Here is a 22,420-nt window from a genome sequence, read left to right as displayed (position 1 = left end):
GTCTGCCTGAACTCCTCTGACATCAGTTTCTTCATCATGAACTTCATATCAACTGCTCTGCTCACTGTAACCTTCTACTGCACTTCGCATACCCCAGAGACACCACACACAGGTTGGTGCTGAGCCATGGAGTCACCATGCATGCTCAAAGAAGTCACTAGCTGTAACAAAGCAATAGTGCTTTAAGAGTTTGAGATGATATGACAGAGTTCAAGGACTGATTAAAAAAGTAAGATTAGCGATGAAAAAAGAAAGAAAATAGGTATGGGAAGGATGTGTCTAAATTTGTAGAATGATACGATGGGAACAGAAAACCTCAAGCAGCGGCAGAAGTGCCCCGCTGGACATGCTGGTTCAAGTCATAACCACAGGCACACATGTGCCAGGTGGTTGATGCAACCTGCAGGGCAAGCAGTTGCCTGGGGGAGTTGGGCAGGAAGAGGATGAAGCAAATTTAGAAAAGGTGCTCAGGCTAGGAAGCCTAGAAGTGTTGATCTCTATTTCTCACTGGCTGTGACCCAGGAGTGACAGACACCAGGCCTGAACATAGAGCACTGTCCTAACCAAACATCTTTTTCCATGGTGAGAGTTGCATTGTCTTATTACAGTGGGCCAGAAGGTGGATGGTGTGAGACAAAAACACGTGTTTAGGGGTAGGGGCAGTTCTAGTGGAAAAAAAAAATAGATACTACAGGGAGAGAATCTGCAATGAAACTAAATTTACTGCAACTTAATAAGTTTCCCCAAAATACAGTAGTTGTTATAATATTTCTGTGATGTTTGGAATTGTGTCATTGCCTGACAGGAAAAAAGATTTGGTGTGACCTAGTTATTCATGAAAGTACTCCTCAAACTTGTATTCCAGGTACTGACTTGTTAGGAACACAGAGAGTTTTTAAAAAAAAAAAAAAAAAAAAAAAAAAAAAAAAAAGCCACAATTTTAAAGTTTGTTTGACTTTTATTTCCTCAGCTGTAAAACCCAACATTTTGTTGTTGTTGTTGTTCGTTTCATGCTTGGCAATATTGCCGCAAAGGATTTCAGCGAGCACAGAGGTGGTTGCCGTGTTGATTAACTGCTGTTTCTAAATCAGAGCACTCGCATGGACATTCATTGAATGGTGAGGCAGCCACAGCCAGTGTCTCAAAATATGAACTCCTTGTAAAATAGTTTCTTAGACTCATTTTTACATAAGAAATAATATACAGTATTTTATTTTTCTGACAGCATAAACCTCTGGATCAATTTTTTAATTAAAAAGATACATGATATCTTGCTGATACTTTTCAGCGTGCACTAAACTTGTGAAAGCTGGCAAAGTGCTAGAAGTAACCTGCTGAGTAGCTTCTCTTCTCAGTTACCAAGGAAGCCACAATTTAGGAAGTTCTAAATACATTTGTTAGACACTGTTAATGCAGTAATCTCCAAAAGAGAGAGAAGTGAAAGAAAAGAAATGCAGAAATCCTGTGTTTGCTGAAGACTCTACATTCTTTAGGAATGTCTTAACATTAAACATCTTAAATCATACCTTGATGAAAATACTAGAGGTGATATCCTAGCCTCTTTGAAGTTAGTCTCCTCTATCTAGGACTGTTTTATCCTTGCGCATGTTGACTCATCTTTCAGATGCTCCTCATCCCTGTCTTCCAGTGCACACCTCCGAGTCCCTCTTCTCACCACTGTTGGCAATCTTGGGAGAGTAGGGGAATGTTAGGGAACTGTTAGTGCAGTTCTAATCTATACCAAAGTATTGACAAGCAAGGAATGTTACCACCTTCTTCAGTATTTTAGAGATGCCAGTCAGTGTTGCTGAAATATCCACAGTCATCAGTTTTCAGTTTACCCAGTGATGTTATAAGATCACTCTCATGAAATCCCACTGCACCACAAGTAAATGTGTTACTGTTCATGACCCCACTGACTACAGATTTTGTAGTGATTGATTCTATTTTTAGGGTTTTTTCTTGCATTTACAGTCTGAACGTTTTCACTACATGGAAAAGTTCACAGTGAAGTATTCTTCCTTTTCCTTTTCTACAACTGCCAAATCTATTTTTTTGGCTTATATTTCAGACAGTATGACTGAAAAATCCCTTAATAATTTTATATTCTTATTTTCTACAGATTTTTCAGCCCCATTACAGTAGTACATCTCTACTGTGGATAGTCTTTACTTCTTGCAGAATGCTCAGTGCACCATGCTGATAACTTTGCCTGACATACTTTATATTCCTCTACCACCAGTTTGCTGTTTGTCTTTTCCCATCCATTTTAATGTCTCTTGCTATTGTCTGTCTTGTTACTGACCCTCAGCAGCAGTATATTTCTCAATTAGTTTTGAAGCCCATCCAAGATCCATTCAGTCCCTTCTCAATCTTTCCTGAGATTTGCTGTATGTTTATATTCCTGTTCCATAGCAGCACATCCTCTACTGCTCAGAAATCGAGTCTCTTACTGCAGCAGTTGTGATTACAACGTAGCACATGGTTTGCAGTCTCACTCTAGCGTGCACTGTATTTACATTTTACAGACAGTCCCAGGACTGGATTACTCACAAACTGAGTAGGTAAAGCAAATAAAAAAACAGGAGAAAGTAGCATTCGATTTTAAAGACAAAATGAAGTGCAAAGAGGGTAATTTCGCCCAAAATCCCACAAGAGCTGTACAGCAGAGCCAGAAAATGCATCTGTGACTTCAGAGCTCCAGTCAAGAACAAAACCTACTTAATCTCTTTTAAAGTTTGCTATAGTGCTTGCCATTTGCTTTCAGCCATCTCTATAAAGTGCCTTCAACACTCTGTTAGAAGGAGCTGTATGAGAAAAATTATGATGCAGTACATAGTCAACACAGAAACTACTCTTCTTTCGATATCTGCAAAATGAATTTTTATTGTTTTGGTTTTGTTGTTGGTTTTTTATACCCTGGCTGCAGAGCAGATTCCTTGCTTTTGTAAGAAGGAGACATTAGCAATCTTGAGTTTCATTGCTTGCTTGTTAGATAAACAGAGGCATCAGTGTTGTGATATCATTTCACCACATGTCCCGCACCACCTGAATTCCTTTCATGGTATGCCGGAGATCTGTAATATTTAACACAGAAGTCATTCTCCAATTTCTTGCATTTAGCGCAGATAACAAAAATGCACATTTTAGAGACAAAGTTGCCAGAACTGAACTTCCCAGGAAAATATAAAATTGCTTTTAAAATCATTCTGAAGCTGAAAGACAAAACAGGAACAGCTGCTAAATGTCCTTCAAGGCAGCCCAGGACTCATTTCAATTACCGTACACTGTGCACCTCAGGTGCAGCACAGCATTTTCAAGTTTTATAGCTATCAAATATAAACGCAATACAAAGTGTTATTTCCTCCCACTTGTTATTGCCTCAGCATGTCTGACAGGTTTTTTTTGTAATTCCTTCCCCCCCCCCCCTCCACCTTTTTTAATTCACATTCTACTGCATTAGAGGAAATGCAGTATGTGTCTGCTTTAGCACTGATTGTCTGAGTTAAAGTAACACTCACCTATATATATGTTTCTCCTTTCCTGTCTTTTAAATGTGTTCTGTGGCTGACCTTCCTCTGAGTCAAACTGCTGTGCTGTCCACTCTTCAAGGGTTGGGAAACCTTGTATAATCACTTCAGTATCTTCTCTAGCCTTTGAAATAACACCTTCATTTGAAAAGTAGTGATGAGTACTAAATATGTATGTGCAGTTTCATCAGTGCATTGGGCTATTTGCAGATGGCAAAACAAGAGATTTCCACTAAAAAGAGGTACAAAATGATGCAACACAAAGTATTGGCAGAAAGTGGAATTAATTTCTTTTTAATGGTAGCATTACTTGCCTTATTTTAACATTATCATTTTCATAATTTTTACTATGTTTATGAACATGTTTTCCGGGGAATTGGTTGGCATGAGAACTTAAACAAGTAAGGATTTCAGGTTTTCTTTAAGAAGTAAATTTTACAAAATGTTTTTGGAAAGGCAAATCATGTCCACATGACAGAGCAAGAGTGCTTTAGGCTGTAATGAGCTATTTTGGCATTCTCTTGGGCCTCCATTTCGAACCCACTGATAAGTTTGTTCCCTGAGAAGGACTGTGTTCATTAAAATACCAAATAAGGATATCTTCACAATAGAAATACTTACTAAAATACTCTTGATTCTATCAACGTACAAGCTTCCATTTGGCAGAGTGATGCCCAGGACAGGTCCCTTTCACATCCTGTGCTGCTGGAATGCAAAATTTGTCTTCTCATCTGACATGTTAGTGTGCACCAAAAGCATCCAGATAGAGGTCCTATGATAACTAACCCTGTGTTGGGAAATAGTAAGAAACAGCTTCCCAGTAACATCTGACTCAACTGCGCCTGACTGCAAGTGTTTCTGTGAAACTGCAGGACAAAGCCAAACACAAGAGTTTACTGAATCTTCAGAGGTTTCAAACCCTCTTTGAAAGCGTGCACTGGTGTACGTAGTTTTGCCCTGCCAGCAGTCAATTACCAGTTCTCAGTTGGATGCTCTGGCTAACAATGAAGAGCCTATAAGGACTAAAGGGCCCCTATGAAGCAATTAAATTGCTTTCTAACTCAAAACTTCAGTTTAAAACCCCTGTTTTCTCCTCTCATAGTATGAATAGTGCAGTAAGTCTAAGGGGCTTGCCTGTTGCCTTCAGCAGCTGCTCTGAATCACACTTAAGCACTGGAGTATCCCATAATACAGTGTTCAGTGTCTGCATGTTCTGTGTACTGAGGTTTACTCACTAGCTCACAGCCATATTGCCAGGACCAGACAGAAATACCCTGTATCACAAACAGGCAAGCTCATCTTGGCACACTGAAAGAGTTTTGTCCATTTTTGCTATTGTTTAATCATGTGCTACCAAAAAATTAAGAATTTCATTCTTCTGTGGTTTCAGAAAATCAGCAGCTACAGCTAGCTGGCAGGCAGGGCAGAAGAGAATGAGAAATGTCTGGTAAAGAGTGTAGAGATGGACATTGTTTGTTCTCCAGAGGCTTCACGGAGAATGTCAAGTATTTGTGATCACATCATATTTTCTGATACCTTTGGTTGAGGATCTGGTTTCTGTTGGCTTTTGGGAGCATATCAACTTTTGAGTGAATTTCTTTCTGTAAATCATTGGTAAAACTTTCAGTTGCTAGCATACTGTTCTGCTTTAGCCTCAGTCCCAAACTTATTTCACCATCACTCATATATACAGAATGCATCAAATACAGAGAAAATCATTGTATGGTAAGGCACCTTGTAATGGTGCCCCTAAGTTCTCTTCCAGATTCATGGAGATCGTTTATATATGCCTCTTCACCTCTAATGCAATATGCATTTGAATACCTCTTTTAGCCTTTGTTTATGTGTTTGATATTATCACAAGAAGTATCGCAAACGATGTTTGAGGGTATGTTACTGACACATCTACTCAGTATCACAGTACTTGAGGTGGGTAGATTGTAATACCAGTGACTTGAGAGGGTGCTTAGATACATAGTATAATTGCCATGTTAGACTCCAGTGGCTTTGTATTGCCAAAGCATATAAAACCATACCTGTAGGTGTTACTGGTGTGATTTCCATAGTTCCTCTGATGTGACATGCAACCGTGCTTTCACATGTGTTTGTTAAGACTAGTTGTGAAGAATTCCTTACTTGCTACCCATCATCATACAGCTTGATTTTTAGAGTGCCAAGTTCTTGCAGCTGCCATACATTTTGGAAGGAATTTTGGTTCAGACCTTAAGCATCAAAGAAATATACTCCAGATGATTGCATTGGTTTGAATATTAAAAGTATTAATGATAAAGCCTCATGGTGTGCCCTTCTTTTTCTATCTATGTGAATTTGATCAGTAGGAAATTGATTTATTTTGTTCCTTTTTTCTTTAGAAAAATGAAGAACGTCTTAATACTTGAGCTCTATATTCACTAATCAGTACAATTTATAAGCCAAATGTTTTATAATATCTCTATTTTTGCTTCTAATTTACTTCTATACGTTTTAAACAATCTTTCCGTATGTTTTGAACAGTTTTTTGTCTTTGACACAAAAATATCTTTGTTCTGATGCAGGAGGACTGTTGATTTACGTGTTAAACAGGTTTTATGATTTTATTTTGAGTGTCTGCTGCTTTTGCAAAGCGAGGTCCCAGGTAGCAAAGAACAGGCTGCCACATTTATCTATTTCTAGCTGTGGAACGTGCATAGAACACCACTACTATGACTATGAGGAGTCAGTACAGAATGGTGTGTGGTTTTCACGTATCTCATTATTTAAAAAACCTTTTTGCCCCATTTATTTCCAGGAATCATTCTTTCATTTGTTTTCTATTTCCTTTTCAGGTGTGGATGTGTGGAGGTGGCATGTTCGATGTTCCATGCTCTAGAGTTGGGCATATCTACAGGAAGTATGTCCCTTATAAAGTTCCCTCTGGAACCAGCCTAGCCCGAGTGAGTAATTGGGTCTTGCTAGTTTGCGTTTTCATTCATCATCAGTCTCTAAATTCCCTGTGAACTAGTTCCTGTATCTAACAGTAAAACATTAATAAGTAAAATGAATGTTTCTTTATTTTTCTAGAATAGGGTGTGCAATTGCTGCAGTTATGCTGACTTCCAGAGATAACATTTCCAAGAATAAAATGACAGCATAAAAATACAGGGCTAGAGATTTCAGCGTAGAAGTGTATTTTATACTGATTCAGAAGAATGTAGGAATAACCTTAGGCTTGTGTTCTTGAACTGCATAGTATTGTTAATCATAGAAGCAAGACAAATCTGAATGTTCATTTTCTGATCTGTCAGCAAAACAGAATCTTTCAAAAGAAATGTTTTTGAGGCAAAAGAACTGAGTAACAGTGATTTGAGTGACTGTCTAATTATTGTATTAAGCCTGATTATGGAATACAGCCAACTTGGTACTGTGTCACTGAGAAATTGAGACCTCCAGACATTTCTCAGAGACTACTGAACACATTCATATCTATGAGGGTTTTTTTTTCTCAAAAGAAAATGTTCTATAACTTTCTGGAGATGTTCATGGGATAGCAAAAGATAGGAAACAAAAGGCACAGATTTAGCTTCCAGGTAGATACTAGTATTTATTCGTTCTTCATTTTAACCTTTTCTATTTTAGAGGATTTTTTAAAAATAAAATGACGTTAATATTAAAGTCTGCATATTGCCATAGGGTAATAGTTTATGAATCGTATTTTTTCTTAGTAGCAAAAATGTGATATGAATAAAAGAATAGATTTCTTAAGGGGGTAGATATTTTTGGTTTTGTCACTGTGAGACAAGGCTTGCTGTAATAATTCTACAGCACAAGAAAGAGGAAGAAGGTGTTCTGTGCTGAGAGAGAGAAAAGGTTTTGCTTTAAAAGAACAGCTATATAGACAGTAGGACATATGATACAGTAATAGGATTAGTGTTGTTGTTAATGTTAGTTACAGGATGTGTTTTGACTAAATTCTGAAATCAAAATCTTCACCTAATGTTGTTAAATGTAGTCTCTTAAAGTTTCCCATCCAGATTACTGCATTGATTGAAATAACTTGTTTAATTCATGAAATTCCCCCAGCAAAAAGCACATATAACTTGAAAAAAGAAATCCAAACCTCAGTCTCTGTTTTATTTACAGAAAAAAAGTATCTTATTACAAAATATACTGTCTTGTGCATTAGCAGTAGGAGCAAAATACAATCATTTCTATTCGGACTAGTAGCGGACTGAACTAGTTTTCATGGATGCACTGTGAGAACCTACAGCCATTAGTTACCTCCTAGCCTCCACATGTTTTATTAGTTTTAGCTTGCTTTCAAAAAAAATCACTTGTGAAATGTTGCGATAAATATTTTTCCTGTTATAAGAATGAAATCTCTGCCCATGCACAGACTCACTGTCCTATACCTTATGGGAAAAGAGCTAGTATGTTGATAGGGCAGATCTTGTCTTTCTTGTTCAAGTAATGCATCATTTTTCTGTGTTGCTGTGGTCCAAAGCATAGCTGATGCTTAGGGAAATTTCTGGTATATTTTTTCTAGTAGATTATTCTAAAACAAAATGTTGTTCTTTAGATGCGTTGCTTCAAGGGTGCCAAGAGCACAAGATTAGATCTTTGTCTGTTTTAGAGTTTGTGGCTGTTGTCATAACTCCATGAGCCAAGGGGGAGATTTTGGTCTCAGAACCTTAAAAGTCTATGTCTAACTTTAAGCCTAAAACATTCCCTTTCTCTGATCCAAGCCATAAAAGAAAAATAAGGACATATTCATCTTCAATGAATAGACAATCCCTTTGATAGAGATCACTTCTGGACCTGAATAAAGTGACCCAAATGGAGCTGTTAGCCAAAATAATACTGTGGCAATATACACATAAGTGGCCCGGATTTTGCAGCTGTATTTGGGTTATCCTCCAAATGTTGTGTTATATTTTCCAAAAATTATATTCTAGCCCTTACATGAACTTTATCTTAAATTTTCCTCCAGCTCAGCAGTATAATGAAAAACATACCTAAGAATGTGTGAGTATTATCCATGTTTGTTAAAAGCAATAATTTGAATACAATTTCAATTCCACAGAACTTTTTCCTAAATCCTTTTGCATCCTGTGCCATATGAAGGAGGATGCTGGAGATGCAGTGAGCAAAGGAACAGGCCCCAGAAAGCCCGGCAGTGGCTGTATAAATGATTGCAGTAGCCCCTTTATTAGTCAAGGAGAATTTCAGCGCAGATACTGCATTAGAGTCACAGATTTCCTCATCCTGTCCCTCAAAACATTAGCACAAGGAGTGTGGACACTGGAGTTAGGATGAAGAGGAGCTTCTAGACACTGTCAGGCATAGCCCAGTTGAGGTTGCGGCATGGATCTCTTTCAAGCTGTTTCAACCACTGATACGCTTTAGGCAATTCATGGGACTGACATAACAAATATTACTTAAGTGATCATTTTACTGTACCTTCCCATTGGATTTCACCTATTTACATCTTATGCTGGCAAGGTGCAACACAATTTCAGCTAGCTACGTAATACTGGACCAGTCTAGATAACTTCTAAAGAGCTGTGACCAGGTATGAGGATCACATATGCTTTATAAAGAAAGAGACTTCAAGCCTGCTGAGCCTCCTCTATCACTAAATAAACATTACTCTACCACAGACATTAACATGTATTGTGACATTGATTTTCTCTGTCCTTATTATCCTGTTTCTTACCTTCTCATCTGTCACTCATGACCTGCAAGGCCCAGAGTATTTTTTGCTGATGTTCATCCCATAAATTGAAAAATATCCATATGTAAAATGCTCTGCCAATGAAACTGTTCAGGGGTATAGAACAAAAGTAAAACAAACTGAAAAAAGAAAACATAGTAGATTTACAAAACAGACTATGAGGAACAAAAGGAGGTATAACTGAAAAATTTTCTGGGGATGTCTCAGGATGTTGCTGATTGCCAAATGCAGTCAATGCCCAATTTACAGGTAATTGCACATGAAGCAAGGTTAACAGGCGTACAGATGTCAGCAGTCATTCTACATTGTAACTTAGAAGCATCACAGTATTATCATTCATTCCCAGCCTGTCAGCCACGGCACAAAGCTATGGCTACTAATAACTATTTTAGCCTGTTTGTTTTTAGTAGAACATATATCTAAAGAATGAGTCCCTAAATCTTAAAATCCTATGCAAGATGCTGCTCCATTAAGAAGTTCTGAATTGTTTTACAGGATTATTTTAGTAGCTTTGGTATTTTTGAGAGATGCTTCATTTTTTAGAATTCTAGCTATGCCATTTTGTCTTAATTATCTAATAAAATAGACTAAAATAGCAATTTCTTGCAGGTATATCCCAGTTTATTATTTATTTAGTTCCATATTTGGGGAGGAGGGGTTTCTATTCATGATTCTGTAAATACCATAAGCCTATCAATAAAAGCTCGCTGTTCCGTAGGGTATGCAGAGAAGAAGTCAGAATTTCCATATATCTCTACAGAAATTTCTTTCATTTTGCACAGGTTTTTAGCATTTACTCCAGAGCATTAGTGTTAGCCCTTTCTGAAGACAGGGAAGGGCAAACCCAGTGAAGTTCAAGTTTGGATGTTAAGCCAGCAGCATGGTGAATCCTAATCTTAACTTGAATTCCTCCCTGCACTCCAGGACTTGGGATCCCAGAGCCCAGTGATCCTCTGACCCAGCAGGCACAAGCATGATGACACTTGCCTCATTACACTGTGTCGCTGAATTGGAACTTGCAAGAGTTTGGGTTCAGGAATTCAGCTGATAAAGGTGGGTTCAGATTCCCACCTGAACCATTTGCTCAGCCTTTTCCTGTGGCTTCAAAAGCGATCTTTAAATAAAATTACTGTAGCTGCACCATCTGGTGCTGTGACCTCATTTGCATTTTTGACCAAGCTTCCTTCAATATTAAGATTGCTTATTTTTTTTCCAGCTGCAAATGGTGTTTGGGTTTTCTTAAAACAGTACTTGGACGTTTCTCTTTTCAGTTTCCAGCCAGTTACAGAATCAAGGAGAATCAGTTAGGTAAAGTACGTTTGTGAGACTCTTGTTTTCTAGTGACACAATGAAAACTGTACAGTGCAAACTGATAGACTGTTAAAGGGACAGTGCTGGTACTTTTACATTCCTTTTTAGCACAAAAGGCTGTAGCACAAATTCAGTTATGATTCAGCAGTCGCAATAAGCAACTGAAACATCAGCTTAGAATAAGCAAATTATTTATGAATCAAGCAAGAACTACCTTGTTGCAACAACACGATTATATTATAATGACAATTATAATTTTAAATTTACGTTCTATATTTCTTTAATTTAGCAGATTTATAAATTCATCATTAATTAAATGAAGATGTGAAGCAGAGTACTTACAAAAAATAGTTTCAAGTAATGTCTACTAATCCTTGAATACAAGAAGACAAAGTAATTTTTTAAAATGCTAATTTAATATTTTCTTCAATCAAGATAAATGTTTTGCTTTTAAGGTAATAGATTGAATAGGACAGGCAGTTTAACTCTTAGCTGTCTGAAAGAAATGCAAAGACAGAGGATTTAATGCTTCTGCATAACAATAGCATCAAAGTGATAGTAACTACTTCCCAGGATTCATTCAACAGACTAGCACTGGAACCCAACTAGCTTAATTTGGAGAATTTGGAGTCAGATCCCTGAACTCTCCTCCAGGTTTAACTGCTAAGGTGAGCTGTAGTCCAAATGGACCCACAGGATATGAGTCTGGAAAGTGAGCACCACACTAGTCAACAAATTTGCAGAGATGTTGTTACACTCTCCCTCTGTTCTCTTCTGAGTAGTAGGCAGCAAATAAACGTTTTCCTATCTGGATTGTTTGGGTGGACTGTAAAATGCATATATGCTTCTTATTTGCAAAATGTGTGAATAAGAGTAGGCACGTATAAGGAAATACAAATCCTAACCAATTGCTGGTAGTTCCATAAACAAATAATAAAGCTATGGAGTGATTTTTGTTCACAGGGAATATCTGTGGCTATATTTATGCCCCTCTGAGATCTCCAGAGCGGCTGTGAGGACAGCATGCTGTACTCTCGCCTCCCTCTCTCCCCATGGCTGCCCTACGAGCAGCCCACGGGGGCTTGCAGCCACGGAGGCAGGGCAGGAAGCATCCTCGTGGCACACCATGCCAATCCTGGCATGCACGCCAGGAATTCACTGCCCACAAAGCCCCAAAGCTTCGCCTCGAGTCATGGCCTTAATCCTATGCCCAGTGAGCAATGCAGATGTATCCTTTAGTGAGCAATTTTTAATTTTTTGCAATTTGTAGATCTTTAAAATTTTTTGCAGTGGAGATACGAGCCTCTATACAGAAAATTGAAGTCTTGGCTGTTTTTAGGGAATTTCAGTTCAAGGTGTTCACAGATTACAGGCTGAAAACAAATAGACTCTTTCTTTTCTGCCAGCTGTTCTGTGCTAACTTTCACAAGAGCTATTTATATATACTACCAGCCTTGTCACCTAGTTAGCATACTGTGAGAAGCATTTCTCATATACCTCCAGGCATCTCTTTATTTGGTTGTTTTTTCACACAAATAAAAACTATTTCTGGAATGAAATGTGAGAGAGTTTAATCCTGGTTAAGTGAAAAGAACCAAGACAAGAAATCCAAGATGAGAGAAAGAATGGCAACCAGTAGCACTGCTTAATCATAAAGATAAAAGGAAATTGGGCAAGAAGGCAGAAAGATGAAAAACCCCATTTAGACTTACCTGATGTGGACAATTTAAATATTCAGACCTGTATATCACCAATCTATAAATAGTGTCCAGGAAAACACTCCTGTGGTTTCACTTTCATATGGGCATGTATGGAGACGAGAAATGGTTGTGTTCTGACACCTAAGGAAGGACGTTTGCATGAAGTGTAGGGTATTGTCTTTCTCTCTGTTAGTGCTGTGGAGTTTTGTAGGTTGCTGCCTCTGTCATAGTAATCCATGCTCGTTGCACGGACTCCTCCGGTCAAACTTTGCTCCCCTCCTCTACAATGATTTTTTTGTGACATTACGCTACCTGTTTTCCAGGGCAACATAAAGTATAGCTGCCTTGGCTGGATGGATTGCAATGCACTTCTTAAGTACTTTTTACGCAGGGCTGTATATTATTCATTCCAGCCAAATGAAATACAGCTGCTTCCAGAAGGAAACAGGGCGCCTATTTTGTAGCAGCAACAACTCTGTGCTCAGTCAGACCCTCTCTTGTATTTCAGAACTGAAATACCTTTGCCAAGACCTGCAAAGAATCACTTAGATGTGCTGTGGTGATTCATATTTGATTGGTGTGATTGAATGTAATTTTAGATATCTTGGCCAAGAGAAGAAAAGACTATTTCTGTGACAAATGAGATTGCAGCAGCTAGGTGTGTGTCTGCTGATGACATCCAGCTTCCTGGAAAATGTTCAGATTGAACGTCCAACAACAGGACCTTGTTGCAGGATCCAAATATTCCTGTAGTTGTTTAATGTTGACAAAATCTGTGAACTGGGGTCAGGGTTTTCCTAATGCAAAGAGTGAGATATGTACATAAGAGGAAAGAACAAGTTATGCAGGTGAAGTGAAACAAATAATAAAACTATTGTACTGCTGTAGTGCCACTGGGTTAAAAAAAATCTGCTTTATAATGTTTAGAGAAACTGAAAATAGACATTACATTTTTATGGTAATTTAACTATTGTATCTAGAATAACAGTTGGAAATAATGGAAAGGATAGAATTATGCAAGTTTCTAATATGGAATAGTATATAGCTAGGTATCTTTCATATAAATGCTATCATTCCTAGCCGGTGCATGAGCCACATTTCTAAAACAGGGAACTACTCTCTACCTGTTAGGGACCAGTCTAGTTAAAACTTTGCTTAGAGGGAATGTTTATGAATCTGTCTTTTTACATGTCCCTGTCTTAGTCCATTTTTTCTGTTCCCGTGGCCACCTTCTCAGTGGGCTTATTTGGATAATAGCACGTCTCTTGAACAGACAATCTCACTAAACATACTTAAGAAAGAGGGACAGTTACTTGATCAGAGATCAGTCTTCCCTACTCGCTGAAGAAAGTGAAGGGACAAAATGATCCATGAAAAAATAGCAAGTGGAGAAGTCCTCATTTATCTCTCTTTTTCTCCAGTCAAGAAAAAGTTGAATTGATTTCAACTCTTTTATTGAAGTCTGGATATTTCTAGGGAAGGTATTTGTGGCATTTTAACTTCCTGTCTTGCTAGGAATGTTGTTGAATGAAAGCACAAAACAAAGTCACAGTCTTAACTGTGGGAGTTCATACAAAGTTGAAGTAAACTTGTCCAAAAAAATTTCCAGAGATCCTATTAAAGTTGTAGCAGTGTCACAAAAGTTGAATTGAGAATGCATGCATGGGGCAACTGATACAGCTGATGAGTCAGTCTTACTGAGGTTGCAATCATTTTTATATGGATCTCTCAGCTTCTTGGTGACAGCTATCACAGCCTTCTATATAGAAATATGCATATATTGAAACGTCATTGGGTTTTATTCTTCATCATTCAGCAATTTTCATTGAATATGGCAAGTAGAGAGAACAAATTGTCATTGGTCTGTCATGGATAGGTCCGGAGAAACTCCTTGGATGTCCATCTGATGTCCCTGTGACCTCCTTGCATTGTGTGTCAATTCATGTATGTGAGTTCACTTGACTCATTAATATTGAATTATTCTTAATTTTATCTCTCCTATTTAATTTTTCTTTCTATTTTTACTTTTTCTATTAAAAGTCCAGCTTTATGAATCTTGACACCTGAAACCTTGAGATGAGGATTAGCTTGACAACTGAGCCAAGCTGTAGCAGTTTTTCAGCTGTAGTCCAAAGACACTTATTTCATTTTGACTTTTTATATGCATTTAGATGGGACACTCAGACTGAAGTAAAAGCATCTGAGCCAATGTGATGTATGCCAAAGACACCCCAAAAATGATTCTTCTTATTTTGATAAAGGTATTCGATGCCATTTGAGAAAATGGCACTTAATGGGGCCCTCTTTAAAAGATTAACAGAATCTACAGATTAAAAGAGTAACAGAAACAGAAATCTGAAAGATTGAAATCCAACTCTTATTTTAGTTTTTCTAAATTCTTTGTAGATTAGCTTCATTGGGAGATTTGATGGTGTAAGACATTCGCAAAATGCTGCCTAATCTGCTAGACTCTTAAAGTCCTTTAATCTCTCAGTTTCTGCAGAAGTATGCACACGTATATAGCAAAGTTGTAACAGAGTCAGCCTTTTTTTAGCATTTTTTACCTATTTTACCATTTGACCCAGTTAGGATTTTCATTCTCATACATATCTCACTTGTGGGGGCTTAATATGTTGACTTACTCAGAAGATATCCAGCCTTGCATGAGGCTTGGGCATGGAGGAAGTGACAGTCCTCCTTTCTCCACAACATAGAGCATTAACCCAGATTGTGGCAAGGGTAATTCCAGGAGACTTGTAAAGGGCTTGAAATTACATCCCTTATGCTTGTAAAGGGCTTGAAGTCACATCCCTTATGTTACAGTAAGCAACTCAATCAGTAGGCCATCAAGTGTTCAAAGATGAGCGTTCTCATTTACATTGTGTCCCTCTTACTGTTGGTCATAAGGTGAGTAAAAGACCAGAATCTCATTGACGTAGACAGCAGGGAAAAGTTACATTTCTAGGAGGTTCTTCACGTAATGCCAAGCTACTTTTCATGATAGACAGCCATAGAACTGAGATCTGCAACTTGCTGGAGCTTATTGCTCTTGAAAGGTATGTATTTTTGCTCCAGGAACATGCTAAGTAAACATATTCTAAATATGTGTGAGATGTTTGCCGTTGTTTTACCGTGCAAGGTTGCAACTGATTAGCTTTCTGGAATGCAACTCTACTTGATTGCATTCAGTTCAAGTGTGAGAATTAAATGCGATTTGAAGTTTTTCACTATTGGTCTGAACATGATTATGCTAAAAGGAAGTGTGGTAATTATTAAGGCAATGTATAAGCCTGTGTAGTGATAATAAGGTTAATAAAACCATGATAATTTAGGTCAACAAAACTCATTTAGATTAAAATGCGTGGAAGGTGAGTACTTACTGGTAACTGACAGCTTCAGAGAGAGCTGCCTACTAATCCTCAACAGAGTTTCGTATAATGATGTTCATAAACAATTTGGAGATTTAGAGCGAGCCAATCAGGAGTCTGTGTTGTTAAAAGGAAAAGTTAAAATTCAAAGGGCTGCTTCACAGAGGCTCAGCTTATGACAGCAATATAAAAATATACTAAACATATATAGACTGTTTAAGAGTTGTGACAAGACCTTGGAAGATTTTTAGGATATGACAGAGAATGTTTTTGGCAGAACTGAGGAACAAAGTTTTAAACATATTTGGCTAATGAGTCTGGGCTGATGCTTGGGGAATGATTGGGGAGGACTGTACTTTTTTTTGTAAATGCAATGTTTTGAAGGGTTTCCACCAGAAAAACAGTGATAGAGGACTTATTGGAAACCAGAGAGCTTTTAAGTGGTGAATGAGAATTTTGAACTAATGACCAGATGCAACAATATGAAGTATTTCTATTGGACTCTTGTTTTATTCATTTATTTATTCTAATCATCTAAGGAGGAATACTTTTTTTTGTTTTTTTTAAAGAATTGGCAAAATAAGTAAAGGGAAAACTCTAGCACAGTCTACTCAATATTAATGAAGTAATTCTCTGCTGGAGTTGCTTAAAATTTTTCATTCCTAAAAGAAATTATTTTACTGTATTTCTACTATATGGTTCTTTTTACTGTATCATTTTTTAGTATGAAAATAACACTATTAGATAAAGTGATTGCCAAGATAATATCACACTTACAGGCTTAAACTACTTTTTCATTATAATAAATGAGGTATACAGCATATATGAATGGAAAATACACTAGAAAGATTACACCTGTGGTCACAATTTTGGCTTCTTGGTTTAATGCACTTAAATCATATTTTGGCCTTATCTACAAAGTCTCATCATATCATGTAATGTTTTCACTTATCAGGGTATTTTTGCTTTATAGGATCTATGCCGGAAAGGTGAGATTGCCATGTAGATGTTGTTCCTGAATTTGATCTGGTTTTCTTTGTCCTGCCCTGTTCCTTTATTCTTGCATTCTAATTTCATGTGAAGTGAAGTAATGTAGGTTTTCATTAAATTACGATAAAGATCAACCTTACGCAGGGTGTTAGTCATTTTGGAATGGGGACATAAGTGTTATTATTTTAATTGTACTTGCTTTATCCTTGCAGATTGTAATGTATTTGCTTCATAGAAGCAAAGTGTATAGTAACGTATCTTGCAGTGGCAGCTGAATGTACTTCGTTTGTTCTGTATCTTGTTGTCTTTGTATTCAGGTAAGACTTATTAGTTCAGAGACATTTAGTTTGCACAGATTAATAAAGTTCAGGAAAGGAATTTTCAAATGAATCTTGAAAGCACGTCAAAGTAAGAATCAGGCTTACTTGCATGGAGAGAGTGTTCTAAGAAGCCTTACCTTATGTTGCTGATAATCAGATGTGTATTGTCCTGTAGCTTACTACCGAGCAAATCCAACATTTTGCAGTTAGTGTTGTATAAAAAGAATATTACAAAACTGGATGATCTTGTTTTTACAAACAAAGCAGTAAGAATCCCCTAGTGTCTCAATGTCATCCAGTGAGGTGTTGCTTTGTTGGTGGGCTAAGAGGTTATTGGGCAGCTGGAGAAGTGCAGAATAGACTAAGCCTGTACTCAACTATGACATCTGCATATAAATTTATGTGAATTAAGTCGCAGGAGGAATTTTAAAAGCAAACAAAAATACAGAAAAGTTTGCCTTCTATTTAGGCTGCATGACCAAAAGCAGCAATAAAATATGTTTTGGGTGTTATCTATCTAGGATTCTTCCTTAAAAGTCTTTTTATTTTATCCTTTGGAAATTAAGTTATTAATTATAATTTGAGTAAATCCTACACAGGCAAATGAATAATTCTGTTTGGCAGTAAAATGACAACAAAATAAATTTTATGTGAGATATAAGTCAGAACTGGGATCCATGGATTAGAAATAGTCTTATATATCTGTTTAGGATAAATGCAGAAAGCCACAAGTTGCATATCTGTCCCATGAATTGCTCTGCCTTGGGTCAGCTCCACTTCAGAATTGCATAGCCATACTATGTTTTTGTTAGTGCAGACTTGCTGCTATGCTAAGCTGCCAGTCCAAAGCTAGTGCAAAACCAGCTATGGGATCGGACAGAGCAAGCTCATGACTGCCTGCCCCCTTACATGTACGTATAATCTCTTACCCAAATTTTGGGTAGACATTGTGTGATGTTATCATGGGAGAGAGCAAGATATTCCTAAAGAAAACTGAGACAAGAGCAAGGAGTGAACTTGAAGAAGACAAGTTAGCCAAGACTGGAGAAGGTTCAGAAATGTAAAAATTCTAGGTGAATCAGCAGTGTGATGGCAGCCGAATTTCAGATGCTGTTCAAATGCAAAGTGAAGTACATCAGAAGGAATAGTTTGAACTGCTCGTACACATTAGTAGGTTCTGAAATAGCAGGAAAGGACATAGGTGTCACTGTGAGTAGCTGAAAGAAAATTTCTGTTCAACATCCGTCATTAGTCAAAAACCCATGTAAAGATGCATAAAGAACAGGAAGGAAAATATGTTCAACAGACAGAAGGCCCTGTCTTACATTATCAGCAGGAAAGCAGGATATTGATACTCTGTAGTGTTTGTTCAACACTGTAATGGTGGTAGTGTATACTTACCAGTGTTTTTCTATAGTTTACAATTGAAAAAATACAGCACAGGCATCAACAACAGTGAATCAAAATAGTATTTTATTTTAAAAGCAATAAACTATAATACATCAATACAATGTATGATTATCTAAAGATATGTAGATCAGATGGTCTCCTGAATTTATATAAAGAAGAAGAAAAAGAAGGTAGATCTTCTTCTGTTCTTATAAATCAATAATTCTATTATTATAAATCGATAAAAATATTAAAGGTTTCAAATGAATCCATACAAGTTGGGGAAAAAAAAAGGAAGAGTGTAACTGAGAATCATTTCTTGATTTTGAGAATTAAAAGAAATAGTTTTATAGTTCTTTTTATGCAACATAAGAAGAAGAAAGCTCACAAAGTGAGCATGAAGCTCTAGTATCTCGTACACAGGTCTTGCTAACCTCTCTGTCAGTTGCAATGGCATAGCTGGAGAGGCAAAACTGGGTATGACAAACCTAGAAGCCTTCGCTAAGGCCAAGGGAGAATGAAATGTGAAAGCGTCTAGAAAAAGTTGCAAGACTTTCATTTTAGTAGTTTTTATTTTGACAGAATTCTCATATGGTTAGGTTTTGTCATTGGAGAACAGGAGACAAGTTCACCCTCTTCTGTCCACCTTTAGCTTTTCTGGATTGACTGCCTTAAGAAGAAACATTATGGCTTGGTTGCTCAGTTTCTAATCTGTAGTTTATCATGCTGTGCAAGCTTTTCACAGTATTATTAGCTACAGGCATTTGCAGCACATACACATGATATGTCAGAATTCCTCTTGCATGCTGAATATGTTAATAATGCCTAGATAGTTGTGGTTAGCTACGGAGGAAAATCAAACACATCTACCAAGACGGTCTTTGTGGATGTGGCTTGTGAAAGATCAAGAATATCTTGGAAGTCCAAAGAAAATACATGTTTTGAAAGTGAGGTTGTGTACATCATTTAAAGGTTAAAAGCCAAAGCCAAACCTCCAATCTCAAACTCAATTAAATCAAAAACATGTGGAAAACAGTAGTCTAACAGCTAATAAAAACCAAACCAAAAAACAAACCTGAGAACATCAGAGTAATAGTCTAGCTGAAATAATTATCCAAAAATTTACTGTATCTGATTAATGAAACCTCCACTTACCAAATGCATCAGAGCACTAAAAACCACAAGCTGTACAAAATCATCAGTCTAATTCTGTCATGCTCCTCAGTTGCAAAAGGGTTTACATTTAATTCAAACACCAGAGTTCACAAGCAGCTCAGCTTACAATTTGTGTGAGCTATTGAGATTTTTTTTAATTCTTCATATTAGAAATATCATTCAGCCAAAGCACGAAAAAATTAATGATTGTTTTTTTTTCTGCTGCACAGAACCTGAAGCGTGTGGCAGAGACGTGGATGGATGAGTTTGCAGAATACATTTACCAGAGACGGCCCGAGTACAGGCATCTTTCAACTGGTGATATCTCTGCCCAGAAGGAACTTCGCAAGCACCTTAAATGCAAAGACTTCAAGTGGTTCATGGCTGCAGTGGCTTGGGATGTGCCTAAATATTACCCTCCTGTGGAGCCTCCACCTGCTGCCTGGGGTGAGGTGAGGAATTTACAAATTAGATCAAATTTAAGTAAGTCTAATGTTTTGTATTACAGGAAATTAAAGTTATAGAATTAGATTTGGATTTTCTGACAACTAGTGTTATTAGGGGAGTTCGTAGTGATTGGAACAATCCCAAGAACAACCATTAAAATAAGAAACTGCCATGTCTTAGGATTACTGCTGTCCCTTACGTAATTCATTACAATATTGTGTGTACATATGCGCGCACAATGAGGATAAGAACACAGAAGAGGGTATGTATCAGCAATTATTGCATGTTACAAGATGATTTTAAGCACTGAGAATCTCATTAACAAAAAGGAGGCCTGGAGTCAATACTTCTTTTTTGCATAATCTACTAACCTGTCTCCTTGTGTTCTTACAAATACAATTCACAAGTGCTAGTAGCTATTGCAGGGGTAGGTGGTGTTAAGTTTGGTCAGTTTTGCTCAGATGTGCATGTATGACAAGCAGAATCTGGATACTTTTCTTTAAAAAAGGCTGCTCTATGTTTGGTAGGTGCTCGCAAGCACCTTAAATGCAAAGACTTCAAGTGGTTCATGGCTGCAGTGGCTTGGGATGTGCCTAAATATTACCCTCCTGTGGAGCCTCCACCTGCTGCCTGGGGTGAGGTACTCATAGCTGAGTACCAATAGTAGCTAAATGTACTTTCTCTTTTGGGGGGCGTGGGGAGGGAGGTGCAGGGAAAGGGAGGCAAATCTCTGAGTCTCATTTGAGAGCATGAGGTCAGCACACAGGCTGCTGGAACACTCCTCAGGTGGTGGAAAATGTTCCACATTCAGACTTATCTGAAGAGCAGAGCAGTAGCACACCATATTGTATTTTGTTTTGAGTAGAAGTAATGAGAACACAAAAGGTGTAGAGATATGACATATTATATAGGCATGCTGAAAAATCATAGTGACTTTTAACTACAGTTGTTTGATTCTATCTTAAAGGTGGCAAGTAGGGCTTTTTTCTCTTGATTCATTACAATTTATGAAGAAGGCTTTACTTCTTCAGTGTATATTGCTGCTTTTAAAAAATCCCTAGGAATAGCTGTACTGCCAGTTCTGATCTTCTCTGATTTTATTGGAGATGTTCCTGGAGCTCTCAGACAATTAGTTTTCATACTTGAAACCAAAGAATGAAGTAGAAATTTTAACCAGAACTTTTGGTAAGACCCCTCAGACCTCTGAATATCCCTAGTAGTTAAGAAAGATTCATGCAGGAGATCTCTAGACGCTGTGTGATACCTTTACTGTTTTGCAGCACTTCTTAGAAAAAGCAAATTACCTCATCGCCAGATTTTAAGTCACCTCTGGGGTAGCAGTCCTTGATTCCTCCTTGCACGCTACCAGCTATAGAAGTTAAATATTTATGTGCCTTGCTGTATGCCACTCCTTGGCAATAATGAATTTCCTTTGTTGTTAATGTTTCTTATATCTTTAATACTGCTGCCTATGCCTTATGGGAATTAATTTATACTAGGAGGTAACATAAATTTTTCTGCAGAAGTCAGACTGGATCAGGATTGTGTGACTGCTGCTGTGATCCTCCTTTCATCATCTTCTACACAGATACATGCCTATCCTCACAGGGCTCTGATCATGAGGTATTTGACTGTTCTGGCCAACTGGACAATCCTTATCCAGGTTTACATGCAAGAGATTGAGACTCAGATGTTAATTATTTTCACAGAAATAGTAATATGCTCTCTGCATAAAAGTAAGGCTTTCTAAAAGTAAATCATGCATCATAGCAGTGGCCTCTAATTTGTGTGTTAAAAGGACTTAGTGAGTTCTTAGGAAGGAAGTGAAGACTAAAGGCTTTACACTTCCTTTAAAATTTATTCTCTCTAAAATAACGAGAAGTTTCAATCTCACTACTCTCTTTTTTCCTGAGACTCACATTCCTGTGAAGTTTTAATTCATTTGTTGGCACTTGCAAAGAACTTGAACGAACCTGAAAATCAATGGCTGTCGTAATTAGAAACTGAAAGAGGAAAACAGACTGTGTGTCAATGCTTTATGAGAATCAAGCAGCCCTAGAAACCTTGCTGACTATACCCATCAAGTCTGTGCCAAGACTGGCAGTCATTTAGTACCCCCTCTGCTTGCACTTGGAAAGCCTTTACATCTGCTTGTCTGTGCCAGACTGAGAAAGAATAAACAATGAGGCTACTCAGACAAATTTTGGCTCCAGTATCTTGATACCTAGAGCTAGGAAAAGTGTGTAGTGTAACACACCACACACTCAGTCCATTCAAAACTCCTTTCTTTTTGCCAACACGTTTACTTGAAACCTGTCTTCGGGATTTCTTGACAAAATCTATTCCTGATGGAAAAGAAGCAAATTTGAAAAACAAACCCCAGCCTTCTTCAGTACAGTAGACATGGCCTTATCTCTTGTGCTTGTTTGTGCCTTTTGTCTTTTGTAGCTGGCAGGCAGTACATTTCCTTATATTCTGCTCTGCCTTTTTACGTCTGAAA

General features: G+C 37.5%; 1 protein-coding gene across 1 annotated transcript in view; it reads left to right on the top strand.

Moving 5' to 3' along the window:
* GALNTL6 (polypeptide N-acetylgalactosaminyltransferase like 6) overlaps window positions 1–22,420 on the top strand; it is a 489,464-nt gene that overhangs the window by 447,423 nt on the left and 19,621 nt on the right. The window contains exons 8-9 of the mRNA XM_062574689.1: window positions 6,356–6,463; window positions 19,704–19,925. Of these exons, the coding sequence (XP_062430673.1) occupies window positions 6,356–6,463; window positions 19,704–19,925 (330 nt within the window). The remainder of the gene's footprint in view (window positions 1–6,355; window positions 6,464–19,703; window positions 19,926–22,420) is intronic.

This window comes from Rhea pennata, chromosome 4 (assembly GCF_028389875.1).
Source record: "Rhea pennata isolate bPtePen1 chromosome 4, bPtePen1.pri, whole genome shotgun sequence".
In the NCBI taxonomy this organism is placed as follows: domain Eukaryota; kingdom Metazoa; phylum Chordata; class Aves; order Rheiformes; family Rheidae; genus Rhea; species Rhea pennata.
The sequence above is the reverse complement of the archived record's forward strand: the minus strand, read 5'-3'. Positions and strand labels throughout refer to the sequence as shown.